We start from the raw sequence: 20,308 nt of genomic DNA on the forward strand, positions 1-20,308 counted from the left end.
ACAAACTATTTCTAAGTGGATTGGCCATTGTATTGCTTTTTGTTATTCTCATCATGGTAAGGAGATTCCGGCTGGAATCAGACCTCATTCCACTAGGGCTACTGCCACTTCTACTGCTTTTTTACGGGGTGTAGCTACTAAAGATATTTTGGAGGCAGCTACTTGGAGTTCATTGCACACCTTTTCTAAACATTACCATCTCCCTCTTTACTCCAAATCTAGGGCTGGGTTTGCCACTGCAGTTTTACAGGGCATGTTAGCAGCTCCTAATGTTTTATAATTTTGCCATCCTCCCTTTACCTTTGCTTTGGGATTCTACCCAATAGTTATGACTGCAGCAATGTGAGATGAAGAACATAGTACAGTTTTGTACCTACCATAAATGTAGATGTTCGAAGATCCACATTGCTGCAGTCCAATTTACCCTCCCTCCTTCCCCTCTGTAGTTTGGGGTGGATTGTGTGTTTTGGGTTGTAAATATTGTTGGTATATGGGTGGTTGGATGTTTCTATGTGTTTTGGCTATGGCCTTTCTTTTTAGGGCCTTCTGACATCTGGGGCAAGAAAGACTGGGGATATGACGTCGGTCATGCGCTTTAGTACCAAGGCGTACTGACGTCAGATCTAAGCGGCCATGACCGACACCAGCCTAATACTTTGGTATTCGGGCCGACCGAGGACAGCGGACTACCCAATAGTTATGACTGCAGCAATGTGGATCTTCGAACATCTACATTTATGGTAGGTACAAAACTGTACTTTATCCCTGAATCAAGATTAAAGAAAAAAAGTACATAACCCACCCCTTCATCCTCCGTTAAGGAATTTTGAACTAATAGTAGAAAAAGAACTAAGAAAGAATTTAAGTCAAAACAAGAGCAAGTTTAATTTATCCAAGGAAGAAGTATACATACTTAATGATGCTAAGAATAATGAGAACATAAGAGTTAAGAGGGCAGACAAAGAGGAGGGACTATTATAATAGACAATATTATATACATGGGGAAAGTGTTGGAGATTTTGGGTAATGCACAAAAATATGAGAGAGCGTATATAAATGAAATTAATATAGCACATAAAAATACATTGGGATTTAAAGGACTTATTTATAGAAGGATTAGTAAATCAAGAAAGTTACAACTTTTTAACAACAGATAAACCCATTAGAGTACACCATTTCTTTTTGGCATCCCTAAGGTCCATAAAAATAGGGTATATCCGCATACGAGACCAACAGTAGCCGGCAGTGGATCTAAAACGCATTCCCTAACTAGATACATATATATATATATATATATATATATACATATATATATATATATATATATATACACACACACACACACACATATATATATATATATATATATATATATATATATATATATATATATATATGAGTTCACTATGAAATCTCGAAATACTGAAATCCCGAAAACCCATAATCGCGAAACTCAAAATCCCGAACCTACACTGCACACACAGCACACACATAAACATACACACAACTTCTCCCCACAAGCACACAGACAAACGTAGACCATGTATAAGCAGGGGGGCAAGCCCCCATGCACCCCCCTACTTATGTATACTAACTCCGAGATCGAACAATCAGACACACAAAGGTAACACACACCCACACATTTCACAGTCCCACACACACACACACACACACACACACACACACACATCACAGTCACAGCACACACTGACATACATTAAAGCCCCTAACCAACACAGTTACACATACATACATACCCGAACTAACACCTAACCATTCACATACCGCAACACCAGAAGTGCTAATTCAAAATCTCCGTACTTCGGGATTTTGAATTTCGCGCTTCTGGTGTTTCAGGATTTCAAGGCTTCAGTGTTATAATTTCGAAATACTGAAATTCGGGATTTCAGTATTTCGAAATTATGAACGGAACCCGTATATATATATATATATATATATATATATATATATATATATATATATATATATCACTTAAAGAAAAGGGGGTACAGAATATAGGTTATTTGAAAGATTCTTGGGAATTATTAAAGGAAGTGAAACAAAAGATCTGAAGTAGGCAGACTTCATTTGTCTGCAACCTGTGGGTATCGGATCCGACCTCGGATCCGAGCCGGCATTTCAAAAGCTTAGGCTCCGAGCTCCTAGCTCCTCCCTCTACCCATAACCCCTTGCCAAGCCCTGACTGACCTCAGATTTCGTTTGCCGCTTTCAAGTTGCGACGGATTCCTTGAGCTCCTAGTGCAGATAAGTTTTCTGACAGGAAAATTTTGAAAAACTTTAACTTTTTTAATTTAATTAGTTAGAAGTGTTTGTGTTAGGCTTTCCTCTCTCTATCTTTTAATTTTTTCTCGGGTTTTGCGTAGTTTGTGTGTGTGTGTTTGTTTTAGGCCTGTTAGGGCTTAACATGTCTGAAGCCCATAAGGCAGTATTCTCTAAATGTACCAAGTGTGGCCATAAGCTGTCCCCAGCGGATGGCCATACTCGGTGCGTTAAATGCTTGGGGGTTGAACACCTGTCTTCTGGTTGTACCATTTGTGCAGGGTTCAACCCCCGAGCTTTGAGGGAGCGGAGGTCGAAGCTGGTTCTGGCGGGACTTCTCCCTCCAGATACCGCTTCGGCTTCTGCCCCTTCTACACAGCAAGCAGTTGCTGTGGGCTCTCCTCCACCGGCTGGGACTCAACCTCCCTCTAAGATGCCGGAGGAGAGAGAGTCTTCTAAGGAGAGAGAAAAGAAGGAGAGGCACAGGGAGAGGCACCACAAATGGAGAGCTGAAACCTCTAGTTCGGCTCCTCCATCCAAGCGGGCCTCTCCTGTGCCTTCTAGCTTCCCTCCTCCTCGGCTCCACTCCCCTCGGTTCTCTCCTGGGCCCGAGGAGGAGGAGGCTAGCCCTTCAGCGAGGTCCCCAAGGCGGCTCCCGAGGTCCGCTTCGGTGGCCTCGACTAGATCTACCTTCTCCATGAGTGAAGCAGACATGGACCGGATGATGAGGAAATTCATCCAGTCCCAAATGCAAATGGGAGTGCTCCTAGCCCCCCCCCATCCGGGAGGGGCTTCGACCCCTTTTTTCGCCCCTTTGACTCCTTCTCCGACCCACACCATGGGTTCGGAGCTGTCGGCGCCGGGCAGAGTTGGATCCGGGGGTGGGTCGGATCCGTCCCATCCCTTGAGTGCTTGGTGCCGGACCCGACCTCGGAGCCGAGGACCGAGCCTCGGATCCGAGGGAGCTGGTGTGTCTTCGGCTCCATCTAGGTCGGAGCACACGGTCTCTCGGATCCGACGGTCTCGGCTCCGCTCCGATCCGCAAGGCCGGATCCGAGTGGGGTCGGCTCTCGGGTTTAGAGAAGCTGGCTCCCCTCGGCCTTCGACGTAGTGGAAAGGGCACTGTTGAGGACTTCGGACCCCGGTCCCTGCCACGGCTCCATCCCGCACTCCCTTGCAGTTGGGCCAGGCTCCCACCAGCCGGTCCCAGGGACAGCCTGCCTCGATGTCCCAAGTAGTTCCCTTGGAACATCCAGCTGCGGAAGAGTACTCCTCGGACAGCCCCCCCGAAGAAGTACCTCGGAAGCGTAAGTGCAAAAGGAGGCACATAGACTCCCCCGAGTCCGTTACCGAAGACACAGACTTGGATGAAGGGGAAGGCTCCCCAAGGTCACCCCCTGAAGACGTCTCATTTGGAGACATTATGGAAATGTTGAGGATCAGGGGGGGGGTGGTCTGCCCCCAAGGCCTCCTCAGACGAGTCTGTGTTCTTGGAGGCATTCGAGGCGGGCCCATCTACCTCTTGGGTGTCCCCTCCTGCCGATCCTCTGGTGGACCTTATATCCACCAGAGCGTGGAAGGATCCGGACACCGTTGAGCCTGTACCCAAGCATCCTGACCGTCCCCTTTCCTCCGCGGACCGCACTCACTGGAGCAAAGGCCCCCCAGTAGATGCCATGATGATGGCTGCAGCCACTAAGAGGGAATTGGCCCAGGAGAGTCCCTCTATGCATCCTCCGGGCAAGGAGTCCCGCTCGATGGATCGCATTGGGAAGCGAGTTTTCAGTTCAGCAACCTTCTCTTTGAGAGCTGAACTACATGGCACACGCCATCAGGATGCAGCGGGATTTGATTAAAGAATACGCTGCATCTCCCCAGAGTCCATGTCGGGTGAGGACAAGCAGATATACTCCACCGAATGGCCACTCTTAGAGCAGTTTCTAACACATCTATGCGGCTACTTTCTCACGCTACCGAGGGAGCCGCTAGAGCCAGCGGAGCAGGCCTAGTCATGAGGCGGCAGGCCTGGCTCCGCCACTGTGATTTCAAGCAGAGCCCTTCAAGGCGACTTTCGCGAATGCCCCCTTTGATGGTTCTGCCTTGTTTGGCAAAACTGTTCGCGAAACATTGGTCCAGAGCGAGAAGGACGGGAAGATGCTGTCTGCCGTCGGAGTCCGCTTCTCAGCTCCCCAGAGGTCCTTCTCGAAGAACCAAAAGGGACAGAAGAAGATGTGGTTCCGGAAGTCGCAGCAGTCCCAACCTGCTCCGGATAACCAGTCCTCCTGTGGCAGAGGAGGACAGGGAGGTCGCCGTCCTAGAGGCAGGGGGGCTCCTAGAAACTTTGGGTCCAGAGAACCTTTCTCTGATAGACCCACGCAGCAGCCCTGAAGGGTTGCCCGGCTGTCCGTCTCTGGAGGCAGTCGGGGGGCGTTTTTCGAGGCACCTAACTTCTTGGGAGTCCATCACAACAGACCGTTGGGTGCTTCGCGTGATATCCAGAGGTTATACAATTCCCCTGTACAAAGTTCCCAGATCTCGCAGCCTCCCAGATGTTCCACCCGACCAAAGGGAGGCAGCAGCTATCGAAATCGGACAGCTGCTAGAAAAAAGAGCTATCCAGTGCGTCCCCCAGATCAAACCGGGTCAGGGTTTTACTCCAGGTTCTTTTTAGTGCCAAAGAAAACGGGGGACTTAAGACCGATCTTAGATCTTTCCCTGCTGAACCTGTCAGTAACCAAGCAAAAGTTCCGGATGGTCACCCTTCAATCTATTCTCCCCCTCTTGAGGGAGAACGACTGGATGTGCTCCATCGACCTCAAGGACGCGTACTACCACATTCGCATGGACAGACGGTCCAGGAGGTTTCTTCGCTTCCGGCTGGGAGCCAGTCATTATCAGTTCAGGGTCCTCCCCTTTGGTCTCACCTCAGCCCCCAGGGTGTTCACCAAGGTTCTAGCGGTTGTAGCGGCCCACCTGAGGCTCCAGGGATTACAGGTCTTTCCGTACCTGGACGACTGGCTCCTGACGGCATCATCAAGGCATCTTCTGTGCTCAGCCAGGGACTACTTCCTTCGTATAGCCCCAAGGCTGGGCATCACTGTCAACTGGGAGAAATCTTTACTGCACCCCACACAAGTTATAGATTTCATAGGAGGAAGGCTAAACACCAGGTCAATGCAAGCCTTCCTCACCCCAGACAGAATTTCCAACCTGAAGTGTCATGTCGCAGCGGTCCTGCAACCTTTTCCGACAGCAGCCTCGGTCCTGAGGGCCCTAGGTTCGATGGCGGCAGCTATCCCGCTTCTTATTCATGCGCGCTTACGCATGCGGGTTCTTCAGTGGACCCTTCAGGTTCAGTGGTCCCCTCTCTGTTCCTCTCTCAACACTCCGATAGCGGTCAGCAAAGCATGCAAGGATTCCCTTCTTTGGTGGCTTCGATCTCCGGAGCCTCTGACAGGGAGACCTTTTTGTGCAGCATTTCCCCGAGCCACAGTGACCATGGACGCTTCTTGCCTCGGGTGGGGGGGGCATTCTGCGGGGAAGATTGTCCAAGGCACGTGGAACTCCACAGAGACTTTGTTGCATATAAATGTCCTGGAAATGAGGGCTGTGCTCCTAGCGTTGCAAGCACTTCACCACATTCTTCCTTCAGGGACTATTGCGATTCAGACAGACAACATGTCGGTAGTCTGGTACATCAACAAACAGGGAGGAACCAGGTCCTATCCCCTTTGTCGAGAGGCCATGAGAGTCTGGGAATGGGCAATTTCCACCAAACGCTTTCTTGTAGCAACGCACATTCCGGGAAAATCCAACATCCTTGCGGACAAACTCAGTCGCACCATTCTTTCCCCTCACGAGTGGTCTCTCAATCCTCAGGTAGTGAAGAAGATTTTTGCTGTTTGGGGGCAACCCTGTTGCGATCTTTTTGCCTCTCACTCAAACGCCAAATGCGACAATTTCTTCGCTCTGCTTCCCCCACCAGGGGAATCCCCGAGAGATGCACTGGTGCATGCTTGGCCTCCCGGTCTCCTTTATGCCTACCCTCCACTACCTCTGATGCAGAGGCTTCTGCAGAAAGCCAACAGTTTGGGGAGCAGAATGATTCTCATTGCCCGTTCTGGCCTCGTCAACCCTGGTTCCCCTTTGTATGGTCTCACAAAGTGAATCCACCCTGGATTCTGGATCCGATTCCGGATCTCATCTCCCACCCTCTGGGGATTTCGGTCCCCAATCTACGCACCCTGAAATTGACAGCTTGGCTGCTCCAGTTCCATCCTTGATTAGGACTCCCGGTATCTCGTCACCGGTCAAGGCCATCCTAGTGGCAGCTCATAAACCTTCCACTAGGCAGGTTTATCGGAGTAAATGGAAGAGATTCTCTATTTGGGCGGTCCAGAAAAGTTTGGATCCTTTTTCAGCACCTATGTCGGCAGTGCTGGATTTTTTAACAGACCTCTTTCATCAAGGGGCAAGTTCTTCCACGATTAAGGTGCAGTTGGCAGCCATCTCTCATTATCACATTGGTCATGAGACAGCTCCCCTCATGACGGCGAAATTGTGCAAAACCTTTCTTAAAGGGATTTTTTTGTTGAGGCCTCCAGTCAAAGACATTGTACCACCTTGGGACCTATCTTTAGTGCTGCAAGCCCTTACTGCTCCTCCCTTCGAGCCTGCAGCTTCTACAGACCTGAAGTACCTTTCCTGGAAGACGGCCTTCTTAGTAGCTATCACTTCAGCCAGAAGAGTGTCTGAACTTCAGGCTCTATGCGTCAAGCCGCCTTACCTTTCCTTCTTTCCAGATAGGGTGTGCCTCAGGACCAATCCATCTTTTCTTCCAAAGGTCTCTTCAGAATCTAATATAAACCAATCAATCAACTTACCTGTGTTTTTTTCCCAAGTACTCAAACAAAGGAGAATACAAATTGCATTCCTTGGATGTTCATAGGCAATTACGATTTTATATTCACAGAACAGCTGGTCACAGGCAATCAGATCAGCTGTTCGTCTCCTTTGCTAAATTTGCTTTGGGTAAAGCAGTTTCTAAAGTCACACTATCGAGGTGGATTGCTAATTGTATTCTGCAGGCTTACGACACTTCAGGTAGACCTGCTCCTCAGAGGGTTACGGCTCACTCTACTAGGGCAGTCTCCACGTCAGCCGCCTTTAAGTCCCATGTGTCATTGGATGATATCTGCGCGGCAGCCACTTGGGCCTCACCTCATACCTTTATTTCTCATTATAAGGTGGATGTTGTTTCCAGGGGAAGAGCATCCTTTGGCTCAGCGGTGCTCCGGAACATCCTTCCATGACGCCCAAGATTCAGGTAGCTGGGGACTCTGTCCCACAGGTTGCAGACAAATGAAGTCTGCCTACTTCAGATTTAGAAGTTATGTACTCACCATAACGTTCCATCTGAGTAGGTGACTTCATTTGGATGCAACCATCCCCCCCTCCATCCCCCTGACCTTTATACAGCGAGTATTTTTGCTTTGTTTAGGTACTGTAGTCAGTATTATATAGGCAAACTCAATCTGAGGTCAGTCAGGGCTTGGCAAGGGGTTATGGGTAGAGGGAGGAGCTAGGAGCTCGGAGCCTAAGCTTTTGAAATGCCGGCTCGGATCCGAGGTCGGATCCGATACCCACAGGTTGCATCCAAATGAAGTCACCTACTCAGATGGAATGTTATGGTGAGTACATAACTTCTAATTATACAAGGACAATACTATATACCTTACCATAGATGATATAGACCTTTTTTTCTATTACTCCTCACAATATTGGCTTAAAATGGTCTAAAGAAGCACTTCTAGATATGGAACTATGTGATGAGGAGGAATTCAGAGTACTGGTAGAACTAATGGATTTGGTACTCTCTTAACAATTTTTGTATCTTTTGAAGGAGAATTTTATAAACAGAAAACTGGTGTAGTTATGGAGTCCAGTTGTGCCCCCCTTGTATGCAAATATTATACTCCAAATGTGGGAGAAAAAATGTTTTTAATTCTCCCTGTGTAAAATATTGGAGTTTGTATAAAAGATTTTTAGATGATGTATGTATATTTTGGAATAGTAATGAACAAAAACTGAAAGAATTTATAGCCTGCATAGAGCAGGCTACAGTTTTTTTAAAGTTTACATATAAAATGGAGAGATCCAAAATTGATTATTTAGATATAGCCATACAGGAAATAAAGGATGAGCAGAAACTTAAATCTACAATATACAGAAAAGTTACGTTTTCGGATTCTTACCTTCATTTTAGTAGTGCACACCTGTATAAGCAAAAGTGCAATATTGTAAAAGGTCAACTCATAAGGACTTTTAGAATGACATCAGAGGAAGAGGATTTTTAAATTGAATGTGAAACTGTTAAAAACATGTTCTTGGAGAGAAAATACCCATAAAAGTTAATTAATTAAGTGATAAGGGAGTTTAAAGAAGGAAGAGACAAGAGATTTTCTGCCATTTTAGGAAGGAATTATGTTATATTGAATAAAACAATGATAGTGAGAGAGGTAAAAACTTGTATGAAGAGAAATATGATGATTATAGAGGTGTCTTTATTATGACATAAAATCATGAGGTAGTTGGTGTTAGAGAAACTGTTGAAAAATAATGGGAACTGTTTAGGAGCCTTCCTGATATGGAAAATTTGTTTAGAGGGCCCATAAAATTTATTTACAAAAAGGGACCCAATATAAAAAAACATTATAGAGTACGAAAAGGGTTCCTAAAGGCAGAGGTATAAAAAAGGAAGTTGCTTATAAATGTGGTAGATGTACTCAGTGCACTTATATTTAGGAATAATTACAGTGTATACATACCCAGTAGAGAGAGAATTGCAAGAGCAAGAGGTTAGTATAGTTGGCTACTTGTGGGGCCTGTGAGCCCTTTTATGTGGGTAAAATTGAGAGCCCCCTTAAAAATGTATTTATGAACATTATTGTAACATTAGAACTAGAAATTTTAACAGTGCCCTGTATAAACATGATCTGGAATGCAGCAAGACTAAATGTTATTTTTTTGTATTGGAATATGTCCCAAAGGATATTGGAGGAGGTTTATGGGAAGAGAAATTAAAATATAGGGAAACGTATTGGCAAGTGTTATTACAGGCAAATGAGATGCCTAGCCTAAATGATAACATATCCTTAGTACCCCTTTTGAAGCTTAGAGCTGCCGGACTGTAATATATTTGATTTGTATGTGGTTTGAATTTTAAACATGACATTTTTTTATGTGTTTTTATATGTATTTTCTATAAGTGTTGTACATGTGTTTTTAACATATTACTAGTTGGTTTTGAGGTACACATGCATTTTAACATATTTATTTAAGTATACATTTAAATTTCCGGTAAAGTTCATATGACAAGAGTGGTTGACAAGTAAAGGATATATAGTATAGTTTAAAACAATGAATAGTTTTTATGTACCCCTTTGTTTATTGTAAGGGTTAGCTTGCTGTTGATAGAGCTTTCTCCTCATAATTTCATATTACTAGTACCATTTTACTATTTTTTAGCCCGTTTGTTTTTTAATATATACATGTTTTTAATGTGAATTCATCAATATATAGTTATTAATTTATATATAAGTACTTGCATCTTTTTGTAATTGTATATTTTGTGCAGTAGTTTATATACATTGATTATATCAAATTTGAATAGATTTGAACTTATTAATGATCGAATAGCTGTCCTGTTTGTTTCAATAATTGATCTTATTAGCTAAATTGGTGATAGTATTTACATGCTTAACACATGTAACTGTTTAATTAGATTTGAGGAAGTCTCAATTTGAGATGAAAAACCTGGTGAATCAGTTAAGTATTTAACTTTTTTTGGTGACCGTTTAATAAAGTTATTGACAGTATCTTTGCTCGTATTTGGTAGTGGGTTCCTGCATCTCCACAGTGCTGTATTTTTTTTTGTTTGGTTGGCGTTCCACATTTCTAGCACTGTTTTTCAGTATTTTGTGGTTTTGTTTTATGTTCATCAGTTTAAACTGTCTCACAGTGTTCCACAACACTGCTATGTTGGTTTTATCAGGTACAGAATAATAATGTCTGCAAATAAAGCCAACCAGGCAAGTAGCTATTCTTGAATTTCTGAGTACCTTATTTTCTTTGCCAGTTGCTGTTAATATAATGCAGGCAACATAGGGGAAAAAGGACAACCCTGCTAGTTTCCTGTGTTCAGACACAACTTATCTGAGAGGAGTCCTACCACTTTAATTCTTGCCTCCAGTCCCTCATGTCGCCTCCTAATTAACCTTATTATCCTATCTGTGTAGACTTTATTATTGCTAAAAGATTGAAAACTAGAGTCCCCTTCAGCTTGCAGGCTCACTGTTTGTCGGCTGCACTTTTTTTTATTTTCTTCTTATAATGTCTTTGATCTTTCTTGGAAAAAGTATGTATTGAAAAAACACTAGAAGTAGCAACTTGAATCTCAAACGTTCCTCTTGACATCCCCTAACTGCCTGGGGAAATTGCTTCTTTTCTGCTTGTTATGCAGCTAATAACTATTTTACACACACACACACACACACCAGTGTCCTCAATTTGTAATACTTTTTTCTGTTTCCACACTTTTGTTAGGAACATCTCTTTCTGTTGCTATGATTGCTTCTTTACTGCTGTAGGTCTTGGTTGATTTATCATTGCCAAATTTGAACTGTGCACACAATGTGCCTGCCTTCTCAATCAACAAATACTGCTTTGGAACACCACTCCAGTTGCATACTTATTTCATAAAACTAAAACAATCTATTCCTTCATATTCTTTTGTTGTTTCAGTCTGTGTGCTGTCTCTATTTTTTAAAACTGTTGTTCTTGAAGCCTTGAGTTCAGCAAGTTTACCTTCAGTTCATCGTCTGATTTTTGCAGTTTTATCAGCTCATCTGGACAGCTGTTTATATCATCTTCTTTTCCTTCCTTTGTCATTTGACTTCATGTACTCCTTAGTGTGGTATGTATTTTAAACACGTCTGATTGCATTGGATTTATGTTTACTCTAAATTACTGAAAGTCATTTGTATTAAAGCTAAGTGTAAGCAATTCAGATTCTGTATCCCATCTCATAAAAAATTCCTTAGTTACACCCATTTGCTAACCCAAAATGAAACTTGAATTGGGGGTGGGAGTGAACAGCTGCTAGGTTCTTTCCAACAGGGCTTTTGCATGTCTTTTTCTAGTTGATTTTTCTCATACTTTATCCACATTTCTTCTTTGTTGCTATGTTTGCAGGATAATTATTACCCAGTAGTGGAATTGTACATAAAATTGATAACCTTTACTGGCTTTTTTTAAGAATGTTTCATTTTTTACAGTTTTCACACTGGAAGTGCTCAAATCAATCTGCTACAAAGTGTTCTGCGATTTTAGAGGTCCCTGGTCACTGGCTCATAGATAAGTACCAGGCCGCTGTCCTTGTGGGCTGTTTTAAGCATAGCCAATTTCCCTCAAAGGTGAGACTCAAACCTTTCTGTGAGATAAACACCATAACCATTATGCCAACCCTTAAACCTCTGTAATCTTTGGGCTTTTTTGGCAGTGTTCACTGTTACTGAATGTGGTCCACCGTGCTTCTTGGTACTGAATCATGTTTAAAAATTCATTAATCATTTTTTCAGTTGAAAATGTAAAGCAAGCTACTTTTGTTAATGTATGGGGACATAAATCAGCTTACAGAACACAGTGATGTGCCGTGCAGTCACTCAGAGTGATATGTTGTATAATATGATATGTTGTGTGTGGCAGTTGGCATCAATGATTAAAGGAGTTGTTAGCAAGCTGTTTCCTGAGGTCCAGAAGTGAACATTTTGATTCTGTCAAGCCTCTTTTGCCTGTGTGACTCTTTTGCAAGTCACTTAACCAAATGCCTCTACTAGGCTGAGTCTGTAAACAGTCCGTGGAGATCCGTACTTTACCCCAGAAAACAAATACAAATAAAATGCAATAGATATGGCAAGACATAGATGCACTGACTTGACAATGCATAACTACTTTAAGATGCTGGTTTGAAATATGAAAGGTTTTTATATTTATAATGTTAGGGGAAATTAATGGTAACCTATTTTACAGAATACTTAAAATATCTAAATTCTTTGGTAGACACAATCATGGGATTTAGCGACTCTCTAAAAGTTGTAATGGCTGGTATAGTCATAGTGTGAAAGTACTGTTGCACAATAGGCATATGTTGGCTGATGTTTTACATCATCTTAACCAAGGCATTATACTCACGCACGATACAATGCCTGTATTTATTAATATACTGTTGTTTTAAGTTGCATACCTTGCTCTTTGTGAATTTGTGGTGCACTTTATTGCTGCTTATTAGTCAAATTGTATGCAGTATATCTAGTGTAGAGATGCACCTTGTGGCTATAGAGCCACGTTTGGTGCTTTCACTGTCCTTTGTGGTTGCGTGATGAGTTAAAAAATAAAGCTGTGGCTGACAGCAACATTGCTTAAAAAATGTCATTGATAACAGTTTATACATAAACTGTCTCCAAGTATAGTTTTTGTTATAAATCAATATTTGTTTAATCTCTTAACTAGGAGGGTACATTTACTGTGGTTGTTAGAATACTTATTTAATAAATTAATTTTTAAAGATGGTCCTACTTATCTTTTGAGTTGTTGACCTTAGATATAGTGCTACAGAAGCTAATGATTGTTTTGAATTCCTTATGAGAGGTGTGTATGTTTTTGTCTCCCTTGCAGAATGGTGGAGAGCTTCATTTTCCTTTGTGGATGACCCCTGCAAAGTCTACTATGAGACATTGTTAGTAAATCCAGTTTTACTTGTTCCACCAACCAGGGTAGGAATAAGATGATGGTAATGTTTTAATGGCTTTCAAAACAAGTTTATTGTATTGTCTACTTTTTAAAGTGACTTATTTTGTTTTTTTTTGTCTTGTAGGCTGTTTCACTTACATTCACAACATTTGTAACAGAGCCTTTTAAGCATGTAGGCCAAGCTTTTGGAGAGTTCTACAAAGCCCTTCTTAAGGATCTGCCCGTACAACATCAAATTCCTGTGATTGTAATGGTTCTCATTGGTGTACTGGTTAGTAATTATTGGCTTATTAAAATATATAGTCTTGTTTACTTTGATGCTACATATACTTTGATGTTACTTGCTTAGAAATTATGTATTCTCTTGAGCTTGCCAGTACAGTCCAGGATGGACTAGTCATGTACTGACTGTAACTATACCATTTTCCATACTGTGTAGCTGGTAGGATCCCCATAGTATTACCCTTGATGTTCATCACGTTTCACTGTTGCAGTCATCACTGTAGGGTTCTTCCTGCCAGCAGGCAGCCCTCGGTCGTCCAGTATCCCAAAGTCTGGGTCCGGCGTCAGCTGTGAACTCATCCTCCCTGACGTCAGTGCGCCAGGGGTACAAAGCTCCCAGCCGATGCCATGTTCTCCAGTCTTTTTTGCAGTGCGGTGAAAGCAGTTCGCAAGTGCCAGTCGGCTGTCTCCGGTAAGTTTTGGTGCTTCAATCCGAAGACTTTCTTCTTTTCAAAGCTAAGTATCCCGTTGGGGAAACTTTTTTCTTGCTCCAGTCTGATGTCAGAAAAAGTTAATAATTGTATTTCATGTGGGAAGCAAATACCTCATAAGGATTTTCATTCTTACTGTATTCCTTGCTTAGGCCCTGACCATGACGTAGCTAGTTGTTGGTTTTGTGCTAGGTTTAATCAACGTACTATTAAACGGAGATACGATTTTGCCTTTCATTACTTTGGAAGAAGATTTAATTATAACATGTCGTTGGACACGCTTCTGACTACCGGAGTTCATAAAAGGCGCAAGGATAAGGAGAGGCCTCCGAGGTCCAAATCAGATGACAGTTTTCAATTAGAGCCAGCTGCCGGTTCGGCCATCGTCAGTGAGGCGCTTTCGCAGTCCCTGTCATTGGCCATTTCAGAACCGCTTGCCGATACGGACTCCCACGAGGAGCTGACTAGGCCTTCAGATTTTCAAGGTGCTGGACCTTCGGATAATGCTCCCTCGGATGGGTCCGAAGCCGCTGTGCAGGTACCGGCTTCCAAGGGGGTTTTCAGGCCTATGCAGCTACAGATAAAGGCAAAGGCAAAGACTCCTTCTAAAGCAAAGACTCAAGCCCAGGCCTCCTCTGATTCGGGACCTAAATCTCAAAAACAAATGCTTAAAATGGCTGAGGACTTACTAACTATGATTAGGGGTTCCCATCCCCCTCCAGACAAAAGGCCAAGGCAAGAGTTGGATTATGAATCCTCTGATCAAGTATCTGTCTCCTCAGTTTCCTCCTCTGAACAGGATTATACTTTCCCTCCTTATGAGGATTCTGATGCTGAAGAATCCATTCCTTCAGCTTCTCCTCCTGAAGATTTCTCCTTTGGGGAAACTTTACATGACATGAGGGAACATTTTCACTGGGAAGGGCAGGAGTACTCTGAATCTAAGAAAAGGCTTAGGGATTTCCTCCTCCTTCCCCAACACAGACCCCTGGCTATTCCTCCAATTTTGGATATTGTGGATGATGTCTTTACTGAGTCTAATTTAACCCCTGACTCTTTTCGTCCGGCCCCTGCTAATCCTGATAGATATTACAGGGTTCCTGACTCACACAAGTTTCTTTTTAAAAATCCTGCTGCTGATCCAGAAACCATTTCTCAGGGTCCTAAGGGTGTTACGGCCGCCACTGATAAGAACCCTATTCTGTCTGATAAGGATTCTAGAACTTTGGAGAGATGGGGCAAAAAAGTGTACGCTTCTGCAACTTTATCTATTAGAGCTTTGAATTGTCAATTCCATATGTTGAAATATCAGCAATACCTTTTGTCTGTTATGAAACAAAAAATGTGTACCATTTCTGCATGTGCAGACAATAAGGAATTACAAGATTTGATGCATGCTACTGAGCAGGTGGGGAAACATACCTTACACTGTGGTTTTGATGCTTTGGAGGCCTCTTGCAGGGCGGCTGCCACTGGCACTGTCATTAGAAGGCATGCTTGGTTAAAGGAACAAAATTTGCCTGATCAAGTTAAAGCAAAATTACTGGATGCTCCTGTTCAACATAATGTTTTGTTTGGGTTTAAGGCTGAAGAAGTTTTAAAGAAAATGGAGGATAAGGCAAAATCCATGCAAACGGTTAAGGATTTCTTACAAGTTCAGCCTCCTAGATTCAGCAGAAATTGGTCCTTTCCCAGCTCGGACAGGCCTCAGAGGGGTAGATATAGGCGCCCTAGGGGGAGGGCCCAAGCACAGACCTCGTATAGGCCTAGACAGTGGAGTGCTTCCACCCCCGGGGGGGGGGGAGATAGATCACAACCTTATAGGAAACAGCCTCAATGACTCCTCCTGCATGGCTCCAGGATCCTCTCTCCTGGAAGCTCCTCTGGGAAGAAAACTTTCTCTTTTTCACCGAAATTGGACTTGCATAACCCAGGACAAGTGGGTTCTGGATGTAGTTTTAAGAGGTTACAAATTCCACTTTCACACTTTGCCAAAACGGATGGCCAGACCTACCAAAAAATCAACGGGCAGTGGCATTAAAACAGGTAAGGTCCCTCATGGCTATGAGGGCCATAGAATTGGTTCCAAATGAGGGCCATAGAATTGGTTCCAAATTCAGAGATGGGACAGGGTTTTTATTCAAGACTCTTTCTAGTTCCCAGAAAGGAAAATTCTTGGAGACCCATCCTGGATCTGTCAGTCTTAAATACTTTCGTGGAGATACCAAAGTTCAAGATGCTTACTCTGCAGCAGCTCCTGCCAATGTTGAGCAAAAATGCATGGATGGTGACATTGGATTTAAAGGAGGCTTACCTGCACATTCCTATCAGACAGGAGTGCAGAAGATACCTCAGGTTCAAGGCAGGCTCGAAGCATTACCAATTCTCTGCGCTGCCCTTTGGCTTATCTACTGCGCCCAGGGTCTTTACCAAGTGCCTGGCACCAGTAGTAGCTTACTGCAGACTCAAGGGAATTCAAATTTACCCTTATCTGGACGACTGCCTTATTCAAGCAGACAGCAAGGACATTTTGCTTCAGCACCTGGAATTTGTTCAGAATCTACTCAAGTGCCTGGGATTCACTGTGAACGTAAAAAAGTCAAATTTGATACCCACTCAACAAATAACTTTCCTGGGTGCTCTTTTAAGCACTACAACCCAGATGGCATTCCTGATACCAGAAAAACAACTGCAACTGGCTTCAACCTTCAAGAGCCTGGCGTCAATGTCTCAGCTAACTGCAAGAAAATTTCTGCAGGCTTTGGGTTACATGGCCTCCTGCATCCTATTCATACCATATGCGAGACTGCATATGAGAAAGATGCAGTGGTACCTAAAAAGCGTATGGTCCCAGCATTGTCACAGTCTGGACACAGTGATTGCTGTCTTGCCTTACCTACAAAAGGAATTTTGTTGGTGGACCACGGCATGTCTTCAAAACAAAGGGAAAGCCTTCAGTCTACCTCCAGCCAACCAAGTGATAACCACGGATGCCTCGGATTATGCATGGGGAGCCCACTTACAGGGAAAAGGCCTGCAAGGTTTTTGGACAGAGGATCAGAAGCACCTACATATCAATTTAAAAGAGATGTTAGCTGTGCCGAATGCCCTCATGGCTTTCAGGGAGCTTTTACAGCCAGGGCAGCTACTGATACTGACAGACAACACCATAGTTTTGTGGTACATAAACAAGGAGGGGGGTTCACACTCCTGCCCTCTTTGCAGACCAGCCATGACTCTATGGAACACAGCACTAGCTTACAAAGTGGATCTACAAGCTCAATTCCTGCCAGGGAAAGAAAACACTCTGGCAGACAGCCTGAGCAGGAATTTGTCAGACCCACACGAGTGGATGTTGGACACCCAAATATTCAAGATGATTATCGAAGCCTGGGATTGCCCGGACATAAATCTATTTGCATCTCCCCACAACTACAAGTTACAGACTTTTTGCACAAGGACATATCACAAGCTAGCATGGAAAGTGGATGCTCTCTCATTCAGTTGGAGGAACCTCTCGGGGTATGCCTTCCCTCCACTGCCTCTTTTACCAAGGGTGTTATTAAAAATAAAACAGGACAAACCAAAGATGATCTTATTGGCCCTGAATTGGCCTCGACAATTTTGGTACTCAACACTGATGAATGTATCCCAGGAACCTCCTTGGATTCTACCCCAGATTCCAAATCTTTTGTCTCAACATCAGGGCCAGGTCCTGCACTCTCATATCAAAACTCTCAGCCTGGCAGCCTGGCGTATTCAGGGCCTATAATTAATCCTGTCCTTACCAAACAGGTTATGGATGTTATCTTAGAAGCCAGGAGGCCTAGCACTAGGAAATCTTATGCAGGAAAATGGAAGAGATTTTGCACCTGGATGCAGGCTCAGTAATCAGATCCTCTTATTCCAGATATTCCATTGATTTTACAGTACCTAACAGAGATGTTGCATAAAGGTTTATCTTTTTCTTCCATAAAAATACATGCCTCAGCTATTTCTGCACATTATAACACATATCCACCATTTTTTTGCATCCACTTCTTAAAAAATATCTCAGAGGGGCAAAGAATTTAAGGCCTCCTAGGACTCCACCCATTCCTGCTTGGGACCTCAGTTATGTACTGGAAAAGCTTACTCTGCCACCTTTTGAGCCTGCTGCCACATCCAATATAAAGTACTTATCATGGAAAACTGTTATCCTACTGGCTTTAACTTCATCCAGGAGAGTCTCGGAGTTACAAGCGCTCGTGGCTGTGGAACCTTACATTATTTTTCATCAGGACAGGGTTTCTTTGAGGACTAACCCTACTTTCATGCCTAAAGTGGTTTCTAAAGTGGTTTTAAACCAAACTATTCACCTACCAACTTTTTTCTCTAATCCTCAAAATAAGGGGGAGAGGATCTTGCATTCTTTGGACGTACTCAGGCAGCTTCACTTTTACCTGGACAGAACCAAGGATATCAGGAAAACAGAACAACTGTTTGTTTCTTATGCTGCTAATTCTCAAGGCAAAGCTATTTCAAAACAGACCATTTCAAAATGGATTGCTCATGGAATCAGATTTTGTTACTCTCATCATGGAAAGCAAATTCCTGGTAAAATAAAGACACACTCAACCAGAGCTGCTGCTACTTCAGCTGCCTTCCTCAGGGGAGTCCCTACCAAAGATATTTTGGAAGCTGAAACTTTCTCTAAGCACTATAATCTCCCTCTTTATTCTAAATGTAGGGCAGGCTTCGCCTCTGCAGTCTTGCAAGGCCTTCTAGCTGCCCCTTCTGCTCTATAACCACCACCCTTTCTCTCAGCTTTGGGATTCAACCCTACAGTGATGACTGCAACAGTGAAACATGATGAACATATTACAGTTGTGTACACTTACCATAAATGTAGTTGTTCGAGTGTCTTCATTGTTGCAGTCTGGGTTACCCTCCCTCCTGTCCACTCTTATATTTTCTTGGTGTGGCTCTCTGCCTTACCCTTCTTCTGAGGTGTATTTGCTGCAGGGTATGGGGATTGTTGTATGTTATATTCTTATGGTGTTTTGTTTTACTTTTAGCCTTTATTTTTGGGCACCTGACATCTGGGGCAAGAAAAACTGGAGAACATGGCGTCGGCTGGGAGCTTTGTACCCCTGGCGCACTGACGTCAGGGAGGATGAGTTCACAGTCAACGCCGGACCCAGACTTTGGGATTCTGGCCGACCAAGGGCTGCCTGCCGGCAGGAAGAACCCTACAGTGATGACTGCAACAGTGAAGACACTCGAACATCTACATTTATGGTAAGTGTACACAACTGTACTTTCTTTTTAGTTAATTTATTGTTCTCTTCATTTAAGGCAATGCAGATGCAATGACAGAAATCCTCCTTTATGAGTCAGCCGTTGGGTAGTCCTCTCTATAAATTAGAATCCAGAATTTTTTTTCCAAGTATTGTTACTCGAGGCCATCTGTGCTCAGTGCCATTGCATCCAGAGACATCACCAGCCAAATATAGAAGTACTTCTAACCCCTGAGCTTGCGTTTTTCTGCTGCTTGCACAGTTCTAGTCTTAATGCTGTTGCATGTCAGTGAAAACTTCCAATGTTTGGTGCCTAGAAGAAGATCCATAGTGTCCTTTTAGCCTTAGATTACTACTGAAGACTCACGCGGTATTAGCATTTCCTTGAGGAGGAACATGGCATGAAACACTATTGTAAATGCCAGCATTTCAGTCCTGACACCTGCAAATGTTGGAGAGAAACCCCTGGCCTACCTTGCCTAGCAGAAGAATTTCAGTGGTTGAAAGTTCCTCCCCTGGGGATAGGACGGAGGGGACCATGCCAAGCCGTGGGTCCCAGCCATGGCACTGTCACAAGGACTTGAGCTCAGAGGATAGGCTGCAGCATAGTCCTCTTGAAAGCAAGTTCATTAGAGCTCAGATGTTATATTTTGTCAACAGGAATTGTATTTCTATTCAGTGTACAAACCATTGTATAAAGTGTCTGTTAAAATTGTGTGTTTTTGTGGAGTTTTTCTTCCCTGTCCTCTGCTGAAAACAAGCTTTTGGCTGAATCTGACAATCTCTATAAACAAATGGAAAGAAATAGAGACATGGACTTCTGGTCCCCACAGGTGACAAGCACAGGCTACAACCTTTGTCGGTCATTTGCTTTATGTTATAGAGAAGTCCAGGATGGGTAAACCTGGTACCATCAGGTACAAAATATCATCTGCAAGTAAAGCCAACTTTTCTTGAACACCATACTAATTATATCCTTGAACTTATGGCTCCCATATTTTCTTTGCCAGTGTTTCTAAGTATAATACAAGTAAAAAAGGGGAAAGAGGACATCCTTGCCTGGTTCCTGTATTCAGACACATCTTATCAGAGAGGAGGAACCCTTCCACTCTGATTTTTGCCTCCAATCCTTCATATATACCTCCCAATCCTAATTAACCCTATTATAAATTTGCTTCCCTCTGGATTGTGTCAATAGGAGCTATGCCAGCCATGCCAGGAGAAATA

The 20,308-nt window shown here is 43.5% G+C and overlaps 1 protein-coding gene across 4 annotated transcripts in view; it reads left to right on the plus strand.

Annotated features, from left to right (window-relative positions):
- Window positions 1-20,308, plus strand: part of CLCC1 (chloride channel CLIC like 1) — a 1,214,053-nt gene that overhangs the window by 623,855 nt on the left and 569,890 nt on the right. For all 4 annotated transcript variants that reach the window (XM_044086058.1, XM_044086059.1, XM_044086061.1 and 1 more), the window contains 2 exons: window positions 13,015-13,112; window positions 13,214-13,360. In XM_044086058.1, the coding sequence (XP_043941993.1) occupies window positions 13,015-13,112; window positions 13,214-13,360 (245 nt within the window). The remainder of the gene's footprint in view (window positions 1-13,014; window positions 13,113-13,213; window positions 13,361-20,308) is intronic.

This window comes from Protopterus annectens, chromosome 10.part0 (genome assembly GCF_019279795.1).
Source record: "Protopterus annectens isolate FY-2018-M chromosome 10.part0, PAN1.0, whole genome shotgun sequence".
Taxonomy (NCBI): Eukaryota; Metazoa; Chordata; order Ceratodontiformes; family Protopteridae; genus Protopterus; species Protopterus annectens.